This window comes from Talpa occidentalis, unplaced genomic scaffold (genome assembly GCF_014898055.3).
Source record: "Talpa occidentalis isolate TD23 unplaced genomic scaffold, MPIMG_talOcc4v2.1 talOcc4.6, whole genome shotgun sequence".
In the NCBI taxonomy this organism is placed as follows: domain Eukaryota; kingdom Metazoa; phylum Chordata; class Mammalia; order Eulipotyphla; family Talpidae; genus Talpa; species Talpa occidentalis.
In genome coordinates, this window is record NW_023604972.1 from 13467711 (window position 1) to 13484244 (window position 16534).

Below are 16534 nucleotides of genomic sequence, written 5' to 3' on the forward strand. Positions count from 1 at the left end.
CCACCTGTTCTGACCGGGAAACCCACCTGCTCCCAGACCACCCTCGAGAGGTGTCACTGCTCGGTAATAATAGCAGAGCTCTGATCTAGGATGGTTCTCAAGGGAGGCGACTTTTCCTCCTCGGGGACACGTGACAATGTCTGGAGACATTTTGGGTTGTCACACCTAGACAAGGGGGTGCTGAAAGGCGAGGGCATGTTGCTGGTGCCTAGGGGGTAGAGACCAGAAATACTGCTCTACTTCCTAAAATGTACAGGACAGACCCCTCGCAACGAGGAACAGCCAAGTCCAAAATGCCATGAGCGCAAAGATTGAGAAATGCTCTCCCACAGAACTTGCTCTGCACTGATACCATTTCTAGGTTCTCTATACAAATATCTAGTTCATATTTATATTAACTAAACATATAACTTATAATATTTATCTTATGCATAGTACATATTATATACATATATTTATTATCAACACAATACACATATTTATGTAATGATTACTATATATTGTATATAACATAATGTTTTACATATTTCTAAATTCATTTAACCCATCACTGGGAGAGAGGTATAACCGGTTATCGACATTTTGCAGATGAGAATGTTGAAGCACAGAGAGATGAAGTAGCTTGTCCGAGATCACACAGTCTGTAAATGCTCAGTTAAAATAGGAACCAGCCTACCTGGCTCAGATGTGCTGTCACAGCTCCAGAAGGCCTCCTCCCTGCTCAGTGCCCTCCTTGCACAAGCCCACATAGTCAGGGCATCTTCCGAGCCAAGCTCCTTACAACCTTTAGCCCTGTCTCCACTCTGGCCTGCATTCTCTCCTCTCTGAATCATGGCAGCAGACCTCCTGCTCCCAGCGCCACACCCCTCTAATTCACCTTCCCCAACATCCCACTGCTGCCAGAGTAACCTCGGTAACCCAAATAAGACCATGCCTCTGCCCCTGCTAGAAACCCTTCAACAGGTTCCTGTCACCTATAAGTAAAACCCAAACTCTTCAGGGTGGTATGAGTGCTAGTTGGAATCGCCAGTCTCCAGGCCTTCTTCTGCTTCCCAAATTCTTTGCCATCATTAAAATCTCTGTGCTGCTACCACCTCCTCACTTCTACTCTGCTGGCAGTACCATACATACCTTGCTTATCTGGAAAACACCTACTGACCCTTCAAGAATCACCTTGTCACCTCCTCCAGGAAGCCTTCCGTGAATGCTTCAGATCTCCAGGAGGAACTGACCACTCCTTTATCTCTGCCTCCATCATTTACTTTCACAACCTTTATTAAAATACATGACCATTTTCCTTTGCTTTCAAGTTTGTCCCTCAAGGGCAGGGAGTCTGTTTTACCTCTCTCTGAAATCTAGCTGAGTAACTGTGTAGTCACTCGGCAAGTAGCAAATGAAAGAATGCTGAAATATTCTGTATGGCTTGAATTCTTTCAGAATTCTTTTAGGGTGGTGGGTTGACCATCTGCAAAGGAAATCTATTCCATTGGATTCTTCCATCCTGGGGGTTCTTAAATGAAGCAGAAATCAGTTTCTGCAAAGTTTTGATTCAAGGGTTTGGCTATATGTTGAGGAATACCATGGATTGTCTCTGACCACAAGGAGAGTAGCCCTTGTCCCTCTTGAAAGCCCTTTCTCCAGGGAGAGCATCCCCATATTCTCGCCTCTTCCTAACAGACATGGTTTCCAGATCCCTTGTGGCTCTCCAGAGGGAACTTAATTACTAAGCAAACCCAAATCTTGGGTCTAAGGAGAAGCTGGTGACTCTGGGAAAGTATGCACAGATTCTGAGATGTTGCTTAGAAGTATTGCAAATCAGGGGTCTCAAGGTATCTAAGGACGCAGGCAGGTGAGATGAAGGTGCATGAAGCAGGCAGGTGATGAAGAGAGAGAAATGGGGCTGTGGATGGACAGCGTGTGCCTGTGCCAACCAAGATTGTTGCCAAGAAGGAAGGGTAGCCTTGCATTGCCAGATCTTTGGATTTTTCGAGAAAAACTAGAAGAGCTGCATTTTTACACAAGTATTTTGATTCTGGTAACTCAATTTTTTTTTCAACTGACCACATTGTGTGTGCCTAACCAGCTGTATCTGGGGGCCAGCTCTGGCTCCAGCCCCTCAGCCTGTGGCCTTGGCTTGAAATAAAGAACTGCCTGAGAGATTCCTAAATTTAAGTTTTTGCATTTAGAGTTGGAAATGTGCACAGATATATTGAGAGTTGTGGACACACAAGGGCAGAATTTAAATTTGAAATTATGCTAGAACACTAGGATTAAAAATAACTTCAAGGCATAAATCAGCAAAGAAGGTGAGTGAAACAGTGGAAGAACAGGGGGTCTCCCTGATCAGCATCCAAAAGCGAGGCAAAGACCAACTCACCTGTCAAGACGGGTGTCTCCAGCAAGGTCTGGAACAAACTGGGGTGCTGATCCTTAAGTTCCTTCTCCCAGGGAAAGGCTCTGCAGGTGGGGAGTCGGCCATACCTACGCTTCAGGTGCAGGTAGGAGTTCTGGGGGTCGCCTACAGGAAAGGAAGCCCAGAGCACACCGCTTAGGAGAAGGAAAGGCTCACCCCTCCCAGTCCCTTCCTCCCAAGAGGAAATAGAAATAAGAGGTCAGACTTAACATTACTCGATGTTGGTTTGGTGCATTAGGGATTTGAAATTGGCCACGATGCCTTTGCCTTGAGGTCACAAATTGAAAGCCAAGTCCAAGGGAAATGTGCCAAAGTTGCTGATAGCTGTTGAATAATTCTACAGAACGAGCAGCTGGCCTTGGACTGGCCCCCAGGAGGCCAAAATCTAGGCCATTTTGTTGGCAGTGTCAGGAGCAAAGCACAAGGACCCCCAGGGAGATAAGGCAATAGAAGAGGTTAGGAAAATCTCCCCAAAGCTACCAAGCAGATCAGCATGCAAGGCTGGGCCTTCCAACTCAGGATATCGGTCCTAAAATGACATCAGTTATCAAAATCAGTTTCTTTCCTGTTTGGGATATGACTATTCGTATATATCCTCCCCCTCTCCTGACAGCCTCGTATTTTCTGGATGATTCAGCGGTGAAAGCAGCAGCTGGGGACCAGTATAGCCTATCCTTAAATTGAATTGTAGAAGTGCTGCCTTTCTACACTTACTTATGATGGTCTCTAATCACTTCCTGGGAGCATTTATGTGAACCCTATCGGTCTGGGTATGTTCAAGATGCATCCAAATCCCCATGGCCTGAAGTGGGAAGTTCAAGCTCTGGCAGCGGGAAGATAAATAGGCGGCACTGAAATATTCAATTTGCTTTTGCTGATGGCAAAGGCCCCCTGGGAATTTTTCTTCCAGAAGGAACATATGTGACTCATTCTAGTGCGTCCATATCAAAGAGGAAGATCTTGAGCTCAGAGAAATGTATATGTGCTAGATCCAAGCTGGAACATTGGGATGGAAGATAGGACCAAGTTTATAACCGATAAACACCCAGGCTGAGAGAAAACTGTGCAGACTAGCAGGCAAGAAAATGTCATGTGAAATTCATTCCTTCTGTTGAAATTACCCATGGCTTCCAGAACGAGCCAAGTTCAAGGATTCGAAAAATACAACCAAGCCCCAAATAACAAAGTCATTGCTCAACATTTCTGAAAGCTAATATTCAGATATTAATGGGCCAAGAGAAAAATGCACCGACGGGGAAACATTTCTAATGATTAATTTATTTTCCAATTCATTTTTATTTTCTTAGACCAGCCCTAGAGCTCATTATGGATGGGAATAATGCAACGAGAAGCGCAGAGCACTCTCATTTGTATTCTTAAGCTAAATTACATGTGGATAAAGCAATGAGGCAGGTTCGGGTTCTGGCTGCCTGTTGGCCTGGCTGCACCTTCACTTACACCCATGTGTGTCCCCCTGGGTCACGTCAGAGCCGGCCTATTCACGAGTTGCTGTGAATGCACTGAGCTGCACACGGCTCTCCCGAACGCGACACTTACATGCTTCTTGTCCCCCTTGCTGGACCTCAGACAAGTAGACGGACACTATCTCTTGAACCTGTGCACACCGGTTGTAATAGAACTGGATTTGTTCAGCTACTTGCTTCTCGAGAAGGGGGTTGAAAATCTACACAAAGGCAAGAAAATCAAATGAACAATTGTCACCAAACACCCACCCACATCCATGAGGGTATTTCTGTGCTGATGTCCTTCTACCACCCATACCACCGGGTGACTAGTTTGCACACAGAGCTGCAGAGCAAGTCCCCCTCACATGCAGGGGCTACCTTCCAAGACCCCCGTGGATGCCTGAAATCATAGATAATACCAAACCCTACACATACAGTGTCTTGTCCTGAAAATACGTATCTACGATAAAGTTTATTTATAATTTAGGCAGTTACTGACAACAATAACTAATAATAAAATAGCGATTATAGCAAGACAGTGTAATAAAATATAAATGATTGCAGTCTCTTTCTCTTGTTCTCTCTCTCTCTCTCAAAATATCATATGGACCTAATCTTTCTGGGTCAAAGTTGACCTCATATTACTAAAACCAGGGAAAGCGAAAGCGCAGGTAAGGGGACGGCTGTGCTAATAATTCCAGAACACACAGCTCCTCCACGTCCCTCTAGCTTCTTCTGGAGACATTTTCTCTTCAGAGCTTCCCCAGATTCCCCAGAGACCAGGCCTGTATCCTCTCTCTCTCCAGCCCTGCATGCTTGTCTCCAGAAAACCAGGCCCATTCCCCTTCAGTTCCCAAGGGAACCCCACAGTTACCATCACTGTCCCCCCTGCCCATCCCCGCCTGAGCACCCTGCCCATTTTCTTCAGCTTGTCAGGCTCCTCCTCAGCTTCCCAGAGTCAGATCCAAGGTCACGGCTCTGAGTGGTTCCCTAATAGCCCACCCCTCGGTCAGCATGAGCCCAGGAGGACGATCCCGTCCCAGCTCCCAAAAATATGCTCCCCTTTGAATCAAAGCGGTACCGGGTTCCTTCATGACTGAGGTTTCACACCCAGGCCGGAAGCACCTGAGGGCAGAGGCCTTCCCTGAGGGCAGAGTGAGGCCCTCAGAGGATCATCATGACCTCAGTGGGTGATAACCAGCTGTCATTTTTTTTTTTTTAATAAAGCAGAACACAAGTTCTCAGAGTTCACTGAACATAGCAAGGGTAGGTATTTCTAGTAATATTAGTAAAACTTCTTTTGGTGGACAAGAGATTTATGTGAAGAAATATTTCAACATATAAAAACCACAGAAAGTCGTAACAGCCACGCAAATCCTGGTAGATTTTACATAATGCATAATTTAAAAAAAACTTTTAACATCCAGAATGTACTGCAAAGTTTGAGGTTTTCTGTTACATGTGTGTATCAGGTATCTGTATCATATATGCATAGTGCATGCATCTGCATGTGAATGCTGCAACACATGTACAGTTCATTACATTAAATTACATCATAATAAATAGATTATCATAATAAATAGAGGGTCACTTTCAAAATCTATTTTGTAAACAACTATCTCAATTCCTCTTAGGTGCCTCAGCACTGGGCACAGAACCTGGCACATAGTAGGGGCTCACAAGTATTTGCTACACAAATGAATAAATTTCATATTTTTTCTCGTCATACATGTCTCTCAACAGTGGTTCTGAAAGCACCATGGGCCATAGGGCACCCCATTTTTTCTAACTGACTTTGCCTAGTAACTCGTGATCTTTGCAAAGAAACTTTGCAGGGTCATAGGGATGAAGTGACATTCCCTGCTCAGTTACCCCAAGATCTCCTTCCCAAGAATGGTAAACAGTGCTATGAAGGCCTCCTGGGGGTACCCTGGCAAGGTGCACAATCCCACGCATGGGTGGGTCTTGGGTGCTGCCGTGCAGCAGGTTTGGCTCTGCTTGCAACGTCCTCTGCGGTCTCGACAGTTGCGGCCAACCCAGCCCAGGGCGAGCTGAGGCCCCACGTTCCTGAAGAAAGCAGCAGGTGGAACCAGGATCTCATTTGCTGGGGCAGCTCCTCTTCTGATACTTTAAATAATAGCATATAAAAGCAGCTTTTCCAAATAACTAAGATTCTCTCCTTTCATTAGCCTAACCACTGGATAGGCAACAGCCTGATAAAAATCTACTCTATAATTAAGCTAGTAGTTATTAAAACAGAGGAAGTAAATGGTTTCCATTTTATGAGCAGTAAATGAACCAAGTGTTAACAAAAATCCATTATCATGTTTGCTGGGGGAAAAGCCTAAATATTAATTATGTTTGACGACAGAAGTGATACAAGGTCCAACTTAGATAAATCTTATGTTTACACTGGGTCCCAAACCCCTGAACCACATGCCCCTTCATCCACAAGCACCCGCAAACATCTCCCTCCCCTGGGTTCACCTGTGCAGGGTGCAGAGTGTGAAGGCGATAGTACTTCAGGGGTCCAAAAAAGCCTTCAATGCCGGCCACATATCTGCTCCCTCCAATAATGAAGTACCCAGCGGTGTCATTGTAATAAAAGTCCTCCCGGAAGCTAGAGGCAAACACAGAGGATTAACATAGCTCTGGGTTTGAAACAGAATTTTTAAAAAAGACTCTTTCATGGACCCTCCTTGACGTACCCCAAAGTTCTGCCCACCATTCACTCTGACTTCTACTCAATGCCACCACGGCAGGAACAGCAGACTTGGGCTAGGATCCCAGTTCTGCTGTGTGACCTTGGGCAGCTGCTTAACCTCTCTGAGACTGAGTTTTCTCCTTAGTACAATGCTAGTCCCTCACTTACTGGAGAGGAGAATTAAGTAAAATGTAATGTCCAGGATCCAACAGAATGTCTGCACCACTGTACGTGCCCCATAGGAGCTGGTTACTGGTACTGGTGAAATCGTTTGCAATCATTGGCATTATTCTGTATTGTTGGCCTTAAATGAAAATACTTGGGTCGAAAGGGAAAAAGATGATACTGGATGGAGAGAAGGTGGTATAGGGAAAAAACGAAAAACATATCCTATTAGATAAGAGCTGAATCAAATTCAGAGTGAGAAAGAGGTCACAAGCCCAAAGACAAGAGGTCAGCACAGGTAATGGGCTAGATGTCTACTTAGTCCTGAAAGATTTGAAGGATTGGGGAGGTAAAAGAAGGGGAAAATTGGGTTGGCGTGAATGAAATGCACAAGTTATTTCATGCAGCATCACCTAAATGCACCAAAGATCGACAAGCCCCAGGTGTCCCTCAGTGAGGATCGGCCCATGCTGATGGAAATATTTCTCCGTAGAGGGCAGGGCAAAGGATGGAGTGGAAGGAGCAGAGCTAAAAGCAAGGCATGGAATCGTATGCCTTTTCATACAGCCTTGCTTTTTTAAACCACTTGCATTCATTACCTACTTAGAATCTAAAACAGGAAAGGGAAGACAAGGTGTGATGAGAGCATATGTAACAGCAAGGGGGGGGTCAAGACAGGCATCAAGTGAGACGCCAGGCATAGAGGAAAGAGCCAGGGAGCATAGAGGGCAGATGCAAGCAGAAGGAAAGAACACAAATGTCACGCCGCCAGGAGTTCAGTGAGCTGAGAGCAATGGGCCGAGGGACAGGGGTGAGGACAGAGCAGGCTTCCAGCAGTTGGATTGGAGAAGTCAGACCGTCTGAGGTTATTTCAGGAAAGAGGTGCACTGTCTGTCAGCAAGGACCCAACCTTCCAGTGCCCAGGGCCAGAGAGGAAGTCACAGGGTGAAAAAAAATGAGAGCTTTCTGACCATATCCAAGAGGGCAGCAAGAAACGAGAGTGAACACTTTCTCCAAATGCAACTGAAATGAAAAAGAAGTGCATCATCTCCTCATAGTTTCAGAATCCTGGAGTCGAGAAGATGATGACCTTTTCATTCTTTTTTTCATTTGGGACCACAGTTATTTTCTGTAAGACCCATGAACTGATTCTGTTTTTCAAGACTGGGAGCCTGGCAATCGGAGGGTAGGGAGCGATGCTGCTCTAGTAGAAACTCTTAACAGCACCACATAACCAACTCCCCAGCCCACCTGATCCCTACAACATTCAGTGGCTCCCTGGTTGAGGCTACTCAGTAGCCTTTTCTCATTTCTGAAATGAAGATAATAAGATACTACCTATAGTGCTGTTGTGAGGATTAAACAAACTGGTATTTAACAAAGGGTCTGGCCCATCTTAGACATATGTGTTACCTGGAGGGTGATGGTCCACTTAGTTTCTTTGGAATTGCTTAAGTTGCAATGCTTAGCAAGAGTAAGATGTGTTTATTCTTAAATCCGTTTGTGCCAGCTGTGTGGTCATGGTAATCATATAATTTAATTAAATCGACATCACCCAATAAAATATGGAAGGGGGGAGAACCAGTCATTTCGTCTATAAAAATTAAGTTGAATGTTTTGCAAAGACCTACCCACTAAAGAATGCTTCCTAGAACATTACTGAGGAAATAGGACAAATGTAAAGATTTGGAAAAAGATATCGAAACAACCTAGATGAATTTTGGGCTGAGAGTTTCACAAGTGTCTTTGTTCTCTACTCATTTGGAAAAAAAATACAGAAATTGGGTGCTGTTTATGCAAGAAAGACCGCAGGGAACTCCAATCAGTAGATTTGTAATCAAAGGAAAGGACTGATCTAGAAAGATTGGCAAATGAATGTACCTTTCTATTCTTTTAATGAAAATAAATGTTGATGGAAAGTATCTTTTTTTTAACAGATCTTTGCTTTAACTGATTTTTCTCAACTAATCCATAAATTAATTAATCCCGATGGAAAGGGACTGTAACTTTCCGGTTTTTTGTTATTATAATACAACTTACAGGAGATCTGGCCTGCCTGGGCTCCATCACATTTTCCTCCTCTAAAATTTTCAGTGGCTCCACGAAGATTGCAAGAAATACTTTGTACTGTACATTGTTTGATGGTCATCAATATCACTGACATAAAAGCTGAGCTAGACTCCTCCAAAGCCCAAAGCCCCTTTTAAAACCTCAGACGCACTGGCAAACTATCTTTACTCTTATCTGGACATAAGCAAGTGAGCTGGTTTATCACAGCAGAGACTGCAGCCCAGAGAATGGCCGCCATTGTTAAACAGTCTCACACAGAACTAGGAAATGGCACCAGCTCGGGGTTCTTTTATTAGTGAAACTTAGAGCCTCCAATTAGCTGCCTGTCTTACCCCCTTGAATAAATCTCCTCTTGAATGTCACTTGCGTGGGACCTGGTATAATTCTGACCCCCTTGGTAGCCTCTCAAGTCACTCTATTCATTTTCTTCCAAGCATTCAGCACAATTTGCAATTTTAAATGTGTTTGTGCATGTATTTAAGATCTACCCAGGGAGATTTTTTAGCAAGATGAAGGCAGGGACTGGCTGCATTTATTTTGTTCATCATTTTATTCCCTGAGACCCAGCACTGTGTCTGGCATGTGTAGATGCGATCGATGAATGAATATATATTGGATGGATGAATGAATGCGTGAAAGAATGAATGAATGAGCAATGTGCAGGCCAGAGGCTGTCACCTAATGTTCCTGACAGTCTGTGTGTGTAACACTGCACTTCCTAGCACTTAATTACTGACCTGCCTATAGCACCTTTGGGGGCTAACAGGTATCATTGTGTTTACATAACAAGAACAAATAAAAGGGAAGGTTAATAGACTTTCCTTGGATCACCTAAATATTTGATGCTTAGTTCACTGGCTTGACCCAGTTGAAAGGGAGATTCCAAACACCTAACCAGAGGAACCCCAGGTGGGCTCAGCACTGATTCTTTAGCTGTTCTACTGAATGAGGGGGTGTCAGGAATACAGGCAGGGCCATGGTGAGCGGCACTCTTGAGCTTGGGGCCTGCCTGTACTACCAAGTACAGAATAGCTTCAGTCTTTAATTGGGATATTGAACTGGTAAAAATACCTGAAAAACAGCCCTACTTCCTAGAATCTATATGATCATACTGACTCTGCCTTTATCTCACATACTGAAGTCTGAACCCAAGTGTTTCATACTGTGACCTCTGTTTGGAAATAAGGTCATGGCAAATGAAGCTAGTTAGGATGAGCCCATCCTGGAACAGGGGTGACTGGTGTCCTTCTAATGAAGACATAACCCAGGGAAATTTGGACAAAGGGACAAAGAGACAAGAGGAAGGAGGACTTGTGAAGGCTGGAGTTCCACTGCCACAGCCCAAGGAACTAGGATGCCAGAAAGAGTGCTGGAGTTCACCCTTCCCTCACGCTTGGGGGGATCCTCTACGGATACCTTTTTTTTTTCTTTTATGATTTATTTATTTATGCATACAAGAGCTGGGGTACAGGCCAGAGGGGTGTGGGGGTGGTGGTGAGAGGATTCACCAGAGACAGAGTGGGGAACAGAACAGGCAGAGCAGCGGGCGAGTCAGGAGAGGTCTGCTGCTCCATGTGAGTTGCTCCGTGGTGGGGGATCGAACTCTTGCTGCAGAGGCTGCTGACAGCTTCATAGGTAGCATCTTAACCCTTGCACCACCAGGGTGGCCCTCTGCAGATACCTTAATGGGACCACCAGCCAGGAGAACAGAAAGTCAGTAATTTCCAGTTCTGTAGGTCACTCAGTTTGTGGTACTTTGTTGCAACATTCCTAGCAAACTAGCACAATTTCTGAGTTTTCGCTTCACCCTATCCCAGCTCTGCATCCCTGTGATCTCTCCATCTAGGATTCATCACAGAACGTCTGCGATTTCAGAGAACAGGAAGTCCTTGCATAGAAAATGAAAATTCAAACTATTGTCAAAAACCTCCTGGGGTTGGAGACGAAAGAAGAAAGGGGAGAGTATGATTTCAGAATTCATGCCCTGAAATGTAATCCCTGAATTTATGGAGCCCACACATCATCTGCTTCTGCAAAGAGAACATCCAGGCTTGAACTTCAGTGAAGATCCCGCTGCCACCTGTTACATAATGACACCAACGGGTCTGAGTCCACTCGGTGCATGTTAAGATTTCTGCTTTGCTCTTGGGCTTCAGTCTCCAAGCTTTATGTCACCCTGCCCTTCTTGCAGGCTAAGAAATAATACTTCTTTAGCCTTCCTACATAACTCTAATCCTTTGCTCTGACCATGAAAATAAGAATCATTCCATGTGCTCACAGCCTAAAAGAAATCAATTCGATTTAAATGTAAACAGGAAAGGTAAAAAAAAAAAAATTAAAGTAGAGTGTATGAGCTCCTGTTCCTGTATCTCTGCCCCTCTTGGCGTTCTTTTCTCTAATAATTGGCTTACAAGCTAATTCAGGTTGTGTGGGGACTTTGAGTGAGTGGAGCCTGATTGGGAGGCAGCTTTCTTCTTGGTGGGGTCAAGGGATGAAAGGATGGAGGACTGACCCCTCTCCATCAGCCAACCATCCCAACAATCCCGGATCATGCTTTTTAAATTACACATACGACGCTGGTAAGTTTCATTTCTATTCTCTAGACTTATTCTTCAGCATTTGATTTTAATATATATTTTATAAATATATTTTATAAATATATACATATAAAATCTAGCTATGATGACATACCCAGAGCTTTTAAAAAAGGTTGCCTGTGGTTCTGCCACTATAAAAGTCACTGCTCATACAGGGTTGTAGAAGCAAAATTAAAAAATAGGGAATAGAAGGCAAGAGACCCAATTCTCAGTTTCTGTAACTCCTGCAGAGAATGGTTATATCAGGATGAAAAGTTACACCCATATCAACAGTTGCATACATTTCGAATTTTGATGATAAACATAAATATGAAGACTGTCTGCTTTTATGTTCTATACTAGACCAGAGGTACCAACCGTTCTCGATAAGCAACATTAATACTTTGATTTATTTTTCAGAATCCTTCATAGAAGATAATTTTCAAAGAAAATAAATTATGAAGTGTCAGGAAAGAAGAATTTACAATGAGATCTAGAGAGAGAACTCATCTATCTGCCTTAGTAAGGAGAAAAGATTGTGGGGGAAACAGGAAAAATTTGTGCAAAGTATGAAAAAAATAGAGTATAAATATTGGTTATTGGGAAGACTAGTTATAATCCATTCATGAAAGCAGTAAGGTAGTGTGGAAAGAAATTAGGGTTGAGTCCTAAGGTGTGAAGACCCCTTAGTTCTTACGCAGCAAAATTATGACTAAAGAGAAAAAAAGAATCACACTCACCTAATGGTCTGATTATGATAATTTTTCAAATCCTGTCCAGTGCTGGTGGTTACTACTATCTACATTGGGAGAGAGATACAAGAATCATTTAATTGCAACAACCCACATCATAAATACAGTGCCGGGCACATTATTCACAAAACACGTTATACAGTTTTGCACCTGATCAGTTTGCAAAAAAAAATAAAATAAAATTAGTAATTTGGTAATCCTGTGTATATTTTCAGACTGAAGAAATTGAATTTCGCTAAGTGATCTGAGTTGGTAAAGGCATGTGTGATGCATTATCCCCCAGTGGGTTTTAGACACTTCTAAACTTCAAGCCAAAGTTTCATTGGATGCATTTGTGCTTAAAAGTTTGTTGCATAAGGCCTCTCCTGGTGGCGCAGCGGTTGAGCGCTGGGCTGCAAAGCTGCCCGCAGCCTCTGCAGTGCCGGTTCAATCCCCGGCAGCCGGGCGAGGGTCCCACATGGCGTGACAGAACTCTCTTGCCGCGCCCGCTGCTCCCCTCAGCAGTTTATTTCGTCAGTCTGTCTGTTCTGCTCCCCGCTCTGGCTCTAGTGAATCCTCTCAACCTCCCGCGCTTCTGACTGCACCCAGTGCTTGTGTAAATAAAATAAATAAAGCTTAAAAAAAAAAGTTTGTTGCATAAAGACAAGCCTATGTGAGTAATATAAGGAAACAAAGCAGAATTGACAAACTGGATTAAAAATAAAATGGTGGACACAGATAACTGAACCGAGAGTAAAGGAGGTCAAGAGGGAGGGGGGCAGGGGAAGGGATTGCAAGAGGACTTTGGTCTTGCTTTTCTGTTTGTTGTTCTTTTTTTCCTTCAAAAAAAAAAAGTATGTTGCACAGTAAGGTAAGGAAATGTGTAAGATACTGCAAGGACTTTTTGAAATTTTACTTGACTTCATGAGAGTGTTAGAGGGAACTTCAAGATGGCGGCTGTTTCCCACCCTTCCGCTACGCACCAGAATCGTCACTCTCAGCTCAAGGGTGACAATGTATTTGATCTGTCACACATGTTCCTCTCCTGTCCTGAAGTCAAGGCTACTTTATTCCCCCCGGAGCTAGCAAGGAACAAGTGCTCGGGAAAGGTTAGCTGGTCTGATCCTTCTAGAGTCTCAAAGATGTGGCCACAAGACTGTTTCTATTAAAGACAAAAATAATGTTTAAGAACCACCCCAATTCAGTGATAGGCTGGTTCAGAGCAGAAAATGATTCAAAGCAGTTGTTTCTCTGAACCACTTGCTTTAAGTCACTTGTCCATTTAATTAATGAATATGGCAGGCCACAGAGGTGGATTTGATACAGAAAGATAATGCTTGTTCTGGAGCCTATGTATATTAGCAAGACCAGATGGGATGGAAAGAAAGAGGTTAAATAGCAAAAATCTACTTTAAAAAAATCTACTGCTCTTTTTCTTTTCACCCCATCTGGTCTTCCTAATTCTTCTCTCCAGCTTTATTTGATCATGTACTCTGCTCTTAAGTTAAAGAACTACTTTGATTTATTCTTCTTCTGCTCAAAAATTTTCCATGACGTTCTGCTGCCTTGCAAGTCGAAATCCTAATTCCCTGGTACGCAGATTCTCCACAGTCGATCTCTAAAGACACTATTTCCTCCTTCCTATTATTCGTCTACAATGGGAAAATTCCTATTCCCTTCAAAACAGTTTTCCTGCTACCTGCTCTTCATGTGCTCCAAGCCCCCTCCCCACTATAGCCATTCTGCCTATGGCAGGAACTTTCCCTGGGAAGCCCTAGGAGCATCCCAGCAGGAAGCGCCGTCTCCCTTCTATGAATCAATGTGAATCATTTGGCAATTAAGCTCCCCTTCTGACATCCTTCACCTGCTTAATGTGACTGCCATAAATAGTCTATAATCTCCTTGAGCATGGTGCCTTGCATTCAGCAGGTGCAAAATAAGATCTGTGATTTGCCTGTTGGTTTGATAGCTGTGTAAATGACAGGTAGGAAATGACCTCCTTAGGAGAAAGCAGCAGCCAAGCCCTAGTGCCATCAGAGTCCTTACATCAACAGGAAGCTAAAACATGGCCACAGCCATGTCACCTAGAGTCTGAAAGGAAACAAAGACGCCAGCTAAGATTTACAGATTGTGCTCAGGGAAGCCACCAGGACTGACCTGATTCTTTTCGGAAAAAGGAAATGTGATCAAGTTAAAACACCAAGGGAAGTCTGTGAATTATCTAATACACAAGACAAACAAAAATGTCTCTTCCAGTTTTGTTACTAGAAAATCACAGTCAATAAGAAGAGCTATTGAGAAAATAAGATAACTAGGGGAAAAGCCGCCCACTGGCATCTTACAGATTGAAAAAATGGAATTGTCTTCCATTATAACAACAGATTTGCCATAATCCATAAAATCTGTGTTATGAGAGTTTAAAACTGTATGTGGAGGGCTTTATAGTACAAAGTAGATAAAGACCCTCCGTCCCACCAGAGAATTATCACTTATGTTTGTTGGTTGTTATTTGTCTGTTTCATGCCAAACACAAGCAATTGTTTCAACTGCCAAAAACAGTGAAACCATTTCTTGGCTGAACTAACCAATAAATTTCCCGTTAAAAAAAAAAAAGTTGTAAGAGCTGATTACACTCTATAAGCTTAGCCAATGCCATTTTAGCATTTATCTCCCCAAAGCCTATCTCACTAGGTGAAAGGGATTTAAGTGCTCAGATCACTGAGGCCCTGTAACTGGTTATGTTATTACCCACTCACAAATATGGTCACAAGAAGCACCTTCCAAGTTAATTAAATGGGATGGGAATCTTGATTTAAACTTCCATCCATAAAAACTTGATTTAGAAAGTGTACAGTTGTAAAGAGTTTATCATTTGCCAAGTCTGCTTTTGCAGACCTCCTTTTTCCCTGAATTTATAGCTTAACATGAAGTGATGAAGTTGACATGATCCTTAATGGGGCATACAAATGGGTACCTGGCCTCCATTAAAAGAGATATCCAATCGAAACCACTCCTTCAAGGGTACAGTGAATTTCGTTTTCACAGCAAGGTCTTCTCCTTTGACAAGATGCATCTGAATATGCAAGTGGCCTGGAAGAAAAATTAAAGCTTGTGCAATGACAAAAATTACTCAGTAATGGGTGAAGGAACTACACCTTTCCAGCGATTATCCTAAGATGTTACAAGACTAGATCATGTTCCTTCTTTCTTTAGACAAAAACAAAGCCAAGCACAGAAGTGCATTCCTTTGCAAATAAGACATTTGTTTTAAGCTTCCAGAAAAATGTTTACTAGGAAGCCCACACTTGGAAGCCTTCACTCTCCTTAAACTGCTGTGTTGACAATATCGGCTTATTCTAGACAGACATATCTCCCAGTAGAGCATACGAAAATTATGGTATCATTTTGCAGGTTCTGTTTTATACTCACCCTCTTCGGTAAGAAATACAGAAGGTGTGCCGTACATCTCATTAGAATCCACAAAGTACAGAATCCCACAGAGGTTGGACTTGCAATAATGGAGTAAATAAAGCCACAGTGAAAGAGTAAACCTGTAAGAGTGAGGGGGAAAAAAATTCTGCAGATTGATATCATCCAAGAGCAGGTAATTATAGTGAACAATGACCAAGTAAATTGCTTTCTTTCCAATGAAGGGATGAATTTGCCTTCATGTTCATCCTGGGAGATCAGCTTGCAAAGCCTGATTTTTGAGACAAAGGAGGTAGTTATAGTAACTGCCAAAGACAGGAGTTAAACTTCATTGTATAAAACTAGCCCACGTTCTACCTTGCACCAAAACTGTCTCTGTGCCTCTTTGAGAATCTCGCATGCCTGCCATCTGAATTCTTGATTAAGGCTTATAAAGCCAGACATAGAATAAAAACCTGGATTTTAATAAGAGGTGATTTGATAAGAAGCTACTGTAATTTTGATGATTAGAAGAAAAAATATAATTAGGGCTTTTTGAGCAATTTTGTTTCTTTCAAAGATAAAAGCCTGAAGGTAGAAAAATGTCATCATGTGCAAATGGCATCACTCTATGGTAATTGGGACCCATATATCCTATTTCAATGTACACGTTAGGTTGTTCAGTATCACAGATCTCACCGGCCAATATGGAACAACTAATCTTATTGTTCCATTTCTGGACTGGGGCTATTTTGGTTGGGAAAAAAATACTGTACATCTGTGATTTGTGGAGTGAGGATAAAACAACAGTAGTCTAGTTAACTAGGACACTTTTAGCCAAGCCACGTGAGCCATCGATCATTTTGCAAATATTTGCTGAACACTTTCTTGAGGCCAAACATTGTGTTAGTGAGCTCTGAGTGCAAAGAGGAGCTGTGAGTCACTGCATTTTGCACGTGAAACATGAATCAAGGTCAAAACAAGCAGAGAGTTCACCTCAT

At 42.9% G+C, this 16534-nt stretch overlaps 1 protein-coding gene across 2 annotated transcripts in view; it reads right to left on the reverse strand.

The window, feature by feature from the left end:
* Positions 1-16534, reverse strand: part of SEL1L3 (SEL1L family member 3) — a 97328-nt gene that overhangs the window by 55206 nt on the left and 25588 nt on the right. For both annotated transcript variants that reach the window (XM_037529531.2, XM_037529530.1), the window contains exons 4-9: positions 15555-15676; positions 15100-15215; positions 12135-12193; positions 6367-6499; positions 3971-4097; positions 2378-2518 (exon numbers count right to left, since the gene is read on the reverse strand). In XM_037529531.2, coding sequence (XP_037385428.1) covers positions 2378-2518; positions 3971-4097; positions 6367-6499; positions 12135-12193; positions 15100-15215; positions 15555-15676 — 698 coding nt within the window. The remainder of the gene's footprint in view (positions 1-2377; positions 2519-3970; positions 4098-6366; positions 6500-12134; positions 12194-15099; positions 15216-15554; positions 15677-16534) is intronic.